The sequence below is a fragment of the Melozone crissalis genome, unplaced genomic scaffold, assembly GCF_028551555.1.
Source record: "Melozone crissalis strain CALT ecotype California unplaced genomic scaffold, PUWL_Pcris_2 ptg000018l_1, whole genome shotgun sequence".
NCBI lineage: Eukaryota > Metazoa > Chordata > Aves > Passeriformes > Passerellidae > Melozone > Melozone crissalis.
The window spans coordinates 35,121,486-35,133,869 of NW_026535796.1; the positions used below are offsets into that span (position 1 = coordinate 35,121,486).

General features: G+C 40.5%; 1 protein-coding gene across 2 annotated transcripts in view; it reads right to left on the reverse strand.

Annotated features, from left to right (window-relative positions):
• Nucleotides 1-6,206: 6,206 nt before the first annotated feature.
• Nucleotides 6,207-12,384, reverse strand: part of SPTLC2 (serine palmitoyltransferase long chain base subunit 2) — a 72,267-nt gene continuing 66,089 nt past the window's right edge. For both annotated transcript variants that reach the window (XM_054275808.1, XM_054275809.1), the window contains exons 11-12: nt 11,995-12,124; nt 6,207-6,937 (exon numbers count right to left, since the gene is read on the reverse strand). In XM_054275808.1, coding sequence (XP_054131783.1) covers nt 6,818-6,937; nt 11,995-12,124 — 250 coding nt within the window. In that variant the 3' untranslated portion in view covers nt 6,207-6,817. The remainder of the gene's footprint in view (nt 6,938-11,994; nt 12,125-12,384) is intronic.

The following is a 12,384-nucleotide window of genomic DNA, read 5'->3' on the forward strand; positions in this document are numbered from 1 at the left end:
TTTCCACAGGCGTTCATAAGCCTATGAAGGAAATTAGGGAAAGGATTACAAAAAAATCATTAGGGAATCACACTGAAAGGAGGTTTTGCAGCCTACTGAGGAGAAGTGCCAGTGCTGGCACGGTCCCAGAAAGGGAGACCTAGAAGGGAAAACCCAACATTTCTACAGCAGTCTCAGCACAAAGCTGCAAATCACCTGGGCCCATTTGTGTACCCACAGCTAAAATCAGGACCTGCACCTCCTTTTCAAATACTGGCATCTGGTTTATGCAGACTCAGGGCTGAGATGAATGGAAGGAAATGTTTAAAACAAGACACAAACTGCAAGACAGATGTGAGGTCAAGAATCCCACGCGAGATGGATCAAGAAGCCCTTTGAAACATCTCATTAGCAGCACTGCAGCTGAGAGCAGCCTGACACTCTTAACAGCACCCAAGGGTAGCAGCCTAGCTTTCAAGCACAGCAGCTTTCTGGGGCCAGCACCGAGCTAGAGCAGGCACTCATCGTGGGAGTGCTGCACATCGGGAACAGCAGCTACGACTGCAGGCGTCTTTCCACAACAGAAGCGGCTTTTCTAGACTGCACATCAAAGCTCCTGCTGTACGATGGACCAGAGACTGCCAAAAGCCAGCTAAGCACCCATCTCTCATGCAAGGTTTCCTGGCTCTAGAGTACAAGGCTAGAGGGGAACAACGATCTGAGCTCTCAAACAGGCAATGGTGTTACCCAGTCATTCCAGTATAAAACTCATGTGTTGATTTTTTTTGAGGTTTTTATTTTGGTGGTGGGAGGGAAAAGCACTGGAAAAGAAGAGAGAGTTCAGTCTCTTTAATAGGGAAAAGCCTCATTAAGAAAAAAAGTGCCAAAATCATGATATAGTGTTTTTTTAAAGTCTTTATTATGCAGAACATAGAATATATTTGAATGATTTTTTCCCCAAGCATTTTTTTCTCCAGTGTTTTTTTTTTTAAACATGCATTGTTACCTTTTTAAAGCCAATGTACCATCCATTTATCTTTTTCCCTGCCCACAAAGCATCCATATTCATGTTAATCACAAGTGTAAAAAAAATTAGACATCTGGCATAAAATATTTTTGGGGAGGGCCCATTTAAAAATTTTATCTAAAATGTCTTATCTACAAAAAAATCCAATATATATGTACATTATAGCAACACAGAGGCATAAGAATACAGTGCAATTTAAGATGAAGTGCTGTGACTTGGTAATTCTGCCCAGGGCTTGTGGAAATGTGGGCCACCATTGGCTTTGGGGCTGCTTGCCTAAAGCCTCAGGCTCCAGCATTCCTCAGTTCCCTCTCAAGTGGGTCTGAGGTGAATATTGGGAGGCTAGAGATGCATTAAGCTTAATAAACCATTAGGGGGTAGCAGAAATACTGCCTGAATAGCATGAGCTTTGGCAAAAAAAAATAAAAAAGAATGTTAGAAAGGTCAGATGGCTTGGTGCATGTTTCACCTCACTGGGGGTATTTCTGGAATGGCACCAAGCCTTGGAATATTCACTTGAGACCTGTTCACCTACTGCTGAGGAAATGAATTTGCTAGCTGCCACTGGTTCTGAAGTCCCTGACTGTCTCAGTAAGTCTCCCACTCTGAGCAGCCCAGGAACAAGTTCCTGATGGGAGCACACAGAACTATGTAAGCTGCACAGGAACATCGGTGCAGAGAACTGCACCGCTTTGGCTCCCATGTACAGACATCCCCTTCAACAGCTGCTAGCCAGGATCACACACAAACTGAGTTTTGAACCCCTCCCTCCTGAGAAAACAGCAGTACACACTGCTTAACTAAGAGCACCGAGTGTTCTTCCGTGGGGTAAAATCCACTGCACTCTTCAAGGTCAGGCTTAATTTTAATTCTTCATACCAAGAATCACAGTTTAAGGCCTTCAACACACACCACAGTCATCATCTGCTTCACCCAGCCCCATTTGGGGATATAAACACAACAGCTCCAATGTCTGCAACAAATGCTTCTTTTTTCAGTGAAAGGTAAAGCACAATACTTCACACAAACACTTGAGGTTTGTGCTCTAATATTACGTCTGAATCCTTGAACAGGTGAACAACTGCAAGGCTGGGAATGTTTACAGGAATACAAAGCCATCAGAATGGCATTGGAGATTTTTTTCTTCTTTTAAAACCATGTTCAGGTTATTCAGGTCAAATGACTTGCTTTTCCCAAATAGTGGTCCAGTGCCACCTGGGTGTCAGGCCCAGCACCAAAGCCACCAATGCACCTGCCAGGGGGTCATACTAAGCACTCCTGAACAGCTCTGCACTTCACTAGTGCTAAAATAGAACAGACTGCAGGTGCCTCAAATCTCCATGCAGAAGGTGCCATGCACACAGATCCCAGCATACTTGACACTTTCATAGGCTGAATATAAAGTGTAAAAATAATATATTTAAACTGCATACATTCTGACTGAGCATTGGATATTGGGATACATTTCCACAAGTTTCCTTCTCTGTGATGCAGCAAGGGGGGTCATGCATAGTGCTCCAGATCCAGTGCTGCAAGGTGTTCTCTTAGATGAAATGAAGAGTCATGTTCATGCTTTCTTCCAACCTCTCCTATGACCTCCCTGAATGGGTAACATGGCTTCTGAACAAGCAAACAGCTGTAGGTCAATGCTTTTCAGAGGAAAACGAATCAAAATTTGCACAGAAGGAGAAGAAGTACTTACTTGGTGTGGAAAAGTTTTAGAGAAGTGTACATTCAGGCACTGAAAACTGCACTCCTGATTTAGGGATACTTGTTCAAGTACACATGAAAGATCCCTGTACAGCTGAAAATAAGCAATGATTGGCTACCCCTTTTCTCCATCTCTGCAGTATCAGTCCATCATCCACACAGCACAGAATTGCTGATTTTATGGGCACATTTCCCTTGCCTACTCTTTGTGAAGGTGCAGCTCTGATAGTGAGTATCACATCTGCACTCTAAGAGGAAACAGCAAGAGGAGGATGGGTAATGCAATCCCTTCAGATGTTTGGTCAACTCGCTCCTGAGTCTTTACCTAAAGAAGAAGCATACTGCTACACCCATAACTCAAGAACCAGAACTGTTCATTAAGGATGCTACTTAGAAGGGAAAAGATTGAGCAACTAGAGAGTTAAATAAACCATATACATACTATACAAAAATTTGTGTCGTGTAAAAAACAAAAGTGAAGGCCCTGAATATTCTGGGACACAAAAAAATGGTTTCTTCTTTGCCAAAGAACTAAAGGAAAACTATGAATCAGGTTCCTTAAGACAAAGATCTACTTGGGAAACCCAGTTTCTAACAAGAAGCAGATCTCCCACTCTTTGCTGATGCTCGGTAATAGCAGCTTCTCAATTTTCTTACAAGTGAAAGAATATGGCCATTAGCCTTAAAAACAGTAATGGTTCTAAACTCTTCACTCTGCTCAAGAGAGGCAAAACTTGCTTGCTTAGTTCTTCAGAGAGGTACTGGGAAGGTAACTATTGTATATTTATGAGTAAGTTTAGCCAATATACAGTACTGAGCAAAATCCTTTGTTCAAAAGCAGCCTTCATTTTCTTTTCAATTTTGCATCTCTTAAGAAATACCAGGAGTCATTTTCAATTAGAATGTCTCTGAAAAGTTGGCAGGGACTGAAGTTTTATTTCTTAAGCAGCTTTTCTTCCTTTGTGATCTCTCAAGATTGGTTCTTTCATTCATTTCTACTGCCAGGAGAAAAAGGAGACAGATTTCTGGTCAGTACATAAATATCAAAGCAGCAATCCATCCTACACATACTGTGACAGCATACATGCTGTAGGTTTGCCTAACACAAACCCTTATTGGAGCTTTTTCAGTAGATGCAAAAAGGTTTTCTTGGCTTTCAAGCTCAGTGAATTACTGAATTAAAAGTGTGAAATCTTGGGCTTAACGCCTACTTTTTCAGAAGCAGTTTCAAGAGGTTTCATAGTTTTTACCAAACTTTGGCAAAACAGCTTCTCTTGAACAAAAGGCCTCAGAGAGGGGTGGGGGGGTTTGCTTTCCAAAAAGGATATGGCAAGGCTGAAATGTAACCAAGTACTTTGCAAATGCTAACTGCCAGAATTATTTCTGAAGTGCCTTTGCAACTCAAAATTCAAAGTTATATGCAGACAGTGTGACACAGCAGACAGATACTAAAAGGCAGAAGCTTGAACATAATTTCCTCAACAAGTGCAACTAGAAACCAAATGGACACTAGTAATTTTGGAACACTATTTCAGAAGTATTACACAGGATTTATCTATATTGTGAAGATTTTTCCAGATATTTTTCTCCCTTCCAAAGAAAAGCTGCTCTAAAACTGATTCACAGAGACAAGGTTGAGATTCAACACTTGTAGAATCTATGATAACCCACTTCTAAATTAATACATCCCAGTTTCTAAACTGAGTCGGCTACACAGCAGACAAACACACTGTGCATTTGTGAGTGCTTAAAACCAGCTACCTACTGATCCAAGCCTTTAAATTGATCAGTTTGTCTGCTCTTAAACTATTTCATGATCAAGTTAATAGGATCAGGGCTCATGTCAGGGCTTCCTGTACTAACTAACCTCCTCTTGTTCCCTAGTACAATCCAGAGAGAAAAAAAAAATCTGTAAAGCTTCTTGAAGTCAGAAAGCAGGTAATCTGCTGGAATGTTAGAGCTAGTCCTGGGCAGAACATGGGTGAGAAAGTAAGCTCAGCTAACTGCTGTTTATTAACTCTGCCTGAACACATGAGAATATTTCATAGCTATCCAAGCTGCATATACAGACTTCTCAGATTCTGCACTCAGCTCCAGAAGAAGAGCCAACCAACATTAATGGACTAAGAAACAGTTAACTGGACCTATTTTCAAATAGTCAATTTCAGTTCTTCTCATATAATTAAATTTCTGAAATTCAATGGTAAAAAAATGAACCAGTGTTTTGAAGTTCCATTACATTAAAATGTAACAAGATCTATAAATGCATGAAGTTAGATAGTCTATAAAATAGAAACCAATTCTGCTTTAACTCATCACATGTATTTGCAGAACTGCTTGGTTCTAGTGGCCAAAACACTCTCTCCCTGTTAGTTGCAGACTGAACATTAAAGAACTTTAAAAGAACTTTTTTTTCAGCACCACACAAAGAGCTTTTAGTTGCTCTCTGCTTCAGTATTATGATGATCAGTCTGTTTCTAAAACCCTAGTAACCTGCAAAAATAATTTTGCCAACCCAAACTGAAGAGCTGACCCAACCCAACTGACACAATGTTAACATTGTACTATATTTGCAGAAATCATGTATGTCTAAATATAAAATACAGAAACAAACTATACTGCAATTAACTGATTTAAAACTTTTGGTACCTTTTTGTTGATCCATTCTGTTCACTGAAAGAATTCAAGATGTAAAGACTAAGTAGCCGACCAGTTCTAAGGTGTGTGAGCAAAGGCAACTATTTGAAACAGAGGGACAGTATGAAACTTGCAAATAAAGACTCCAAACAGCAACTGGCTCAGAGAACACTCATTTGAGCAGTGTTGATCAGAAAGTAACAGAAGTACGAAAGAATAAAGATATCAAACTAAATGCAATTGTGAGGACATTCTCTCTCTTCAGGGAAGACCTTAGATATGCAGCAGCTGCCAATGGGAACTTTACTGGCCAGCCAAAATGTAATGTATGACTGCAAGATTCAAGCTATCCATATGCATAACAGGGCCAGTGAAGAACACCTCACAGATGACAAGAAACAGAGAGCTAGCACAGCAAAGGGCAGCAGTCTTTCACAATCTGCATGAAATAGATGGTTCTCCTACTCATCACCCCTTGTATAGGCCTGATTATTGAGAGGGCTTCATGTTAAGACTAACCATGAGACTTGCTCTAGTTTGTTTAACCCCAAAGGCTCCCTTCTAGGGCTTAGTGACTTGTTCATGACTTTATGATAATTCCAAAGCAAGAGAAACTAACCTGAAGATGAGAAAGCAATGCATATACAACCCATATTTTTTCTTTTTTTTAAACAGAAGTATTAAAAACAAACCAAAACAAACCCCTCTCCATCACTTACCCTCTATCAAAAGGACAATTAGTGTCAAAACCAGGATACAATCTGGTATCCATACTGGGAAGGAAAAGAGGCTACAGTTCCAGAAGTCCTTCTGCCTGTGGCTTACACAACTAAATAATGTTTGGGAACAATGGTCCTGTCAGCGACATGTCAACAACACATTTATTTTAAAAAGGCTAAATTCAAGTTTTAAACATAAGTAACTGCAAATGAAAAAAAAACAACTTTGGTTGATTATCCATCTTGTTAAAAATGTCAAAGTTAGCAATCAACAGTTTCTCTGGGAAGTCTCCAGAAACAGACAGGTCAGTTCATTCCTAATTGGGAAGATCAGACACCTAGCAGTGACACTGAAAATGCTGCCATGCCAGCGTCACACATGCTCACAACATCTCAGCCAGCATTTGGGAGGCTAATGGTGCATACAAAGTCTGAACTAATCAGCCACAGCCAACTTAGGTTGCTGTGAACTCATTGAGACAAATAAATTAAAAAAAAGCAACAAGAAAAAAATAAAGCCAAGCACCTCTAGGGCCAGACCCTGAAGACACAGAAATCAAAGAATTTTTTTCTCCTCTCCCTATATACAAAATGCCATTTAGAGCTGATGTGGCCACTTCAGTATTGTGAGGAAATGTCTCTTATACTAAGCAGTCATAAGTGTGTTGTTCACAGATGCTGTGGCCTGTGTGCCACGGAGTGTCCCCTGGGGTGTGTCCCTCCCTCTGAGGCACATGGAGGGAGCTCAGTCTTCTGTTTCTTCATATGTGGTCTCGTCAAACGGCCGGTCCAGGAGCGGTACCAAACGGCGACGGGAATATTTCAGTTGCAAAAGGTCCCCAACTTCATTGATTTCTTTTAAAGCCTGACAAAGAGATCACAGTAGATCAGCAGAGGAGACAGATGCAAGTTATCCACACATGTTCCCTTATGCATGCCTGCAGACTACTCGGACAGCCATTTTACTTGAGATTTTACTCTGCTAGAAGTCAGTATCTCCAGAAGTGCATAGGGTTTTTTTTCATTTTAGAATTCGGAAATTTTGAGACCACATAAACAGCACTGGTCACTTAACTGAGAGTGCCTGTGCATCCACCTGACTACTCCAGCTCCACAAAAGGATTATAATATCCAGCAAACCCCATGACTATTCGTAGATAGAAAAACAGAATAATGTTCTTCCCTTCCTGGAGGTAATGAAGCTAAAATAGAAAAAAAATGTGCATTTTGTTTGAGGTTTCACTCCTCCTTGTGTATCATTCAATTTGAAAGCAACCTTTGTTACTGAAGCTGATCTGTATTTTTTAAATTGCAAAATAGCAAAGACAAACTGTAATAGTGAGCTAACAAGTTCTATAGATGCATTTGTTATAACTACAACATTTGGTTAATTTGCATTGTCCATATACAACTACAGATGAAAACTGTGTGTAATAAACAACATGGCACAGCAGATTTTTGCCAGACAATCCAAGGAAAGAAAAATAAAAAGTTATTCTGGGCAGGACTCTAAGCATTTTCTCCTTGGAAAGCAAGTCCCACTGAGGTTGCCACAAATGCTGCATTCAAGCAACTGATGGCCCAGAACATTCTACTGAATTAGCACAGCTTTTCACCATTTTGACCTGAACTCAAATATTATGAAGTTTACCAGAGATCAAACATCTGCTTGCGTAAGAAATGAGGGAAGTCCCAACTCAGTTAATCATGCTTCCATTATGTTGCAATCTCTGATAAGACATCTGTCCACACACAATAGGGTCTGTTAAAAGCCAAATCCTAAACTTCATTTCTCTACAGAACACTCCTAGAGCAAACTACAAAATAAATCAGTTGCTGCAGACAAATCTGTGATAGCATGTGATGCTAGTTATTTTATATAGGCAAGTGACAAAAATTAATTCAGAAGATCACTTTCAAGTCCAATATGATTTTTTTTTAATTTAAAGGTTGGCATTCTTTGCTGCCTTGATTTGTAAATTTATTGGGATAGGTACATTCAGCATTGCTTCAGAATGTCATTAATTCAACACTGAGGCTCCAATCTGCGTCAAATGCTTGTCTCTTGAGGACAGTTGGAAGATGGGGGTTAATAGTTCTACATGTTTTTTCTTCCTAGATGGATAGTTCAAGTTTTTGTTTCTTTAAACAATGGCCCTTCATGCTTGTTATATCTGGCAGCAAAAACCTCTGCACTCTAAAATCTGGGGGAACGACAAACCCAGAAGTTGGACCTCGGTAAAAACAAAACAAAACAAAACAAAGTGTGGGCACAGTCTGCCAGAGCCTTAAGTAAAGATCCCATATGGAAGCAATTTAAAGCTGAATTTCTGTTGAAAGAGTATGTTAACTGTTATTCTTGAATGCAGATTTAGGATTTTATTAATTTAAAACAAAAAGGACCATGTGACTAGCAAAGACTACAAAGGAAATGGCATTGGTGTACTCTGACTTTAGGAGAGTGTAATATATTTTTCATCACTGAAAAGAAAGCACAGCCCACAGCGATGCAGGTTATGAGGGACTCCACTCTGATCCTAAGCCAAATATTTTTAGGCAAGGAAGTTTTATTTACATAAAACAGTTAAAATTTTAACTAAGTACTGTTCCTCATCATGTGGGTGTATTTAATAAGAACAAGGAAGCATTACAAATATTATTATTTGCAAGAGAAGCCTCTCTTCCCTATGCTTCAAACCTGGTTAAGTTTTGCTTAAAAAAATACCACAAGAGCCCTAGTTAGCATCCATGAATACACAGATGGGATACCAAGTTGTGTCCTCTGTTGGTGACTTGAAGAAGCTGTCTGCCAGCTCTCCCCAAGTCCATTCATTTTAGTTCTTCCTCCTCCTGGATATTGCTGCCACAGTTAGCAAGAGGGATTAGACCTGAGGTCTGCCTTAATGATTAGCTGCCTGAAATCAATCCCTTTTCACTGCATCACAAGAAAACCCTGCACAAAGTCACTGACACAAAGACTTGCTCCTTATTAACTCTTCTTGCCAATGTTCTGGCTTTTGAGCATGCAGCTATTTTGAACCATAAAGGGGGTTACACTAACTTGGAAAAAAGCCTCCACATACTGAGCTAAATCAGGATTTCTTCATTCACTTCAAAATTCACACCTCATTTTGCTCTGGATTAATTTTCTTAGCAGACAAGCTCTAATATACTGAACTAGCATTTCCTCAATTTAGTACATTTAACACTTACAGAGGTACTCTAGCAATGAATCTTAGGTTAAGTGCACAAAATTTGAAACATTTTTTGGAAAATGCAGAAGGAATTGACAGGAAAAGAGGTTTTTAAAGCAGAGTAATAAAAGTTACAGATAGATTTTGGAAGAGCATAAATGTGGTATTTATACAGACCCTACAAAAGCAGCTTATTATGGCAAAGGCCCCAGCTAGTCACCAAAAGAGAAGACCAAGAACCTAACCAACTGTAAAATTGCACAACTGCTCAGGTAGTGCCTGCACATCAAGTTTGTACAGTTTCAGTTTTAGAAAGAGTATGCCAATTATGCAATATTATTTAGAAAGAGTATGTCAATTTGCAGCAATATTATTTCAGAGACTTCAGTTTCCTTTATTTTCCTTCCTCCCATCTCTTATCCATTCATACCCACTCCATGCCCACCTGTCCCAGAAGTTACTGCTCCCTCATTTGTGTCAATGAACTCAGGTCTATTACCACACTCTGAGCCAAGTCTGATACTATTTATTTTATACAGGGCAAAAGGAAGCAAAGGAGAGGGTCTTGTCTGAAAGTACTGGTTCCAAACCTTTATTTAGAACAGAAACAACTAAATTGAGATATTTAAGGGAAGAGTAGCAGGACAAGTAGCTGGGAAGGAATTCCTTAAGCAGTCTGTTGTTGGAGTGTTAGAGAATCTCTCACAAGCAGAAACAGCTCAGGAGCAGCAAGTACAGCACTGCAGACACACGGCAGGGTGATACTACTCAATGACACTACACATACATTACAAAACTGCTCACACCACACACTATCTTACTATTTTTTTAACAGAAATTAAATTTCAAAAGCCTGTAATTTTAAGCTGTTGATTTGTATGTAAGTTCTGTAGCAATCAAGTGTGAAAAGGCGGAGTCTTTTTTTATAAGACATTAGTAAATATCTGTTAGATATTCTATTTGCTGTTCACATATTGAAGTGTTACCACCTGATCATATTTGGACATGGGGCATGATTTCCCCTTCCTAACTCTGTGACTACTCCCACTCACCTTGTCCACAAAATGTTCAAAAATAGTTTCAAGATTTTTTTCTCCACAATCTTCTCAAGATAAAGGCAAGGCTTTTCAACCTGCAGTTCCTTACACTTTTTTGCCCTTCTTCAAGAAGAAGGTGACATTGGCTGTCTTCCAGTTCTCAGGAGCCTCCCCCAGCCACCATGAACTCTTTCTCCAAAGATGATAATCAAGAGTGGCTTTGCAGTGACAGCCAACTCCCCCAACACTTGTGGATGTAGCTCATCAGGTCCCATGGACTGGTGCATGTTGATTTTGCCTAAATGTTCCCTTATTGGAGCTTCCTTCACACCAAAGGTAAGTCTTTACTGCTCCATACTTTTCCACTAATCTCATGGTGTCAGGATTCCTAAGTCTCACCAGGAGACTGAGACAACAAAGGCACTGAGTACCCTTGCCTCTTGCATGCATTTCTCACCTGATTTTCCTGTGCCATTCAGCAGCAGTCCTCCACATTTTCTCTACTCTTTCTCTTGCTACTAATGCCTCATAAAAGCTCTGCCTGCTGCATTTTACGTCCTTTGACAGACTGACTTCCAGGTGAGCTTTGGTTTTCCTGACCCCATCCCTGGTCACCTGTCTCTTACACACTTTCATTATATATTTTTGTTGGTTTGTTCATCCATGCAGGCTTCCCACCACATTTCCTCTCCTTTAAATCAGGACAGATCATTCTTCAGGGAAGGAGTGGGGAGGAAAAATCAATTAACTGTCCTGGACACCTCTGCTCTTTGAGACTGTGTCCTATGGGATTCTTTCAAGTAGGTCTCTGAACAGGATAGAGTCTACTCCCATGAAGTCCAAATTCACGACTAGTTTATATTCTGAGTCACAGACCCTGAAAGTGGGGGAAAAAGTGCAATGCAGAACTTTGGCAGTGCCTAAGACAGCCTATGTACATATGTCCATGAAAAAAGATTATTCAGAAGACTCAAAATTGAATGTAGCTACCACAGCAAGACATACTTAGAACAGTGAGACATATTCATATAATCCTTGTTCAACTCTGTTAGTCAGAGAGTAACCACCATCCTTACTTTTTGAAGGCAGCATCTCCCAGCTGTGATGCAGGCCTCCTTCGAGGGGACCTCCATTCCCCCTGCAAGTGCCAGTAAGGGTAAGTAAGGCACTGCATGTGGTACAGACTCACTAGGGCAGGGTCATTTAAGATACAGTGCTCTGAAGCTTTAAGCAAGAACAGCAATAGCAATCCCTGGAATAAAAATTCTCACTAGTAATCATGTGCTTTGTTTTGAGAGGAATATAAATGTTTTGGAGATTCTCAGGCCTTTTTATTTTTTTCCTCCTTACCATTAACATCTAGGGTCAGAAGATGCAAAATGTTTCCTTCTAACCAGTTCAATGCAAGGTATAGCCTTTAAAGAGGGTAAAAAGCATTGTCTCACAGGAATGAGACTGTCTCCTTTAAAAATAGCACAAGAAAAGTCCTGAGATTTACTCTAAACAGGCATTCCACACTGCTAAAGCAAGGAAAGAGATGGAGTCATTGCCAGCTGTATCGCAAAGGGCTTTGAAGGTAAGGTTCAACCATGCTGTGTACCAAACATTGAACCAGTGCACAAAACCCAGACAATCGTTGTATCTGTTTATTAGCAGGCACGAGCAGAAGGAAGACAAGATGAGACACTTACTGTATCAAGCATCTCTTTGGTATGAGCTGCAGACAAACAGAACCTGGCTCTGGACTCGATGATGGGGGTGGCAGGGAAGCCCACAACCACAACACCGATGTTCCGCTTCAGCATCTCACGGCCAAACGCGCTGCCAGGGGGAAGGAGACAGTCACAGTCATTCCAGGGCTGGCAAAGCAGGGGCTGAAGCCTCGCTATGGGAACCCATACAGGCCTCTGCTGCAGCAAGGCTGTCACACCACGCCTTAGAGCTTCCAGTGCTTTCTTTTTAGAGGCAGAAAGGCCTGCTCACAAAAGCCTTTTTTAAATTCAATCCCAAGGTGGTCCTTCTCAAAAGGTTTCAGTGTATTAAGTTCTAACAAAGATGAAAGATTATATGTGGCAGAGACT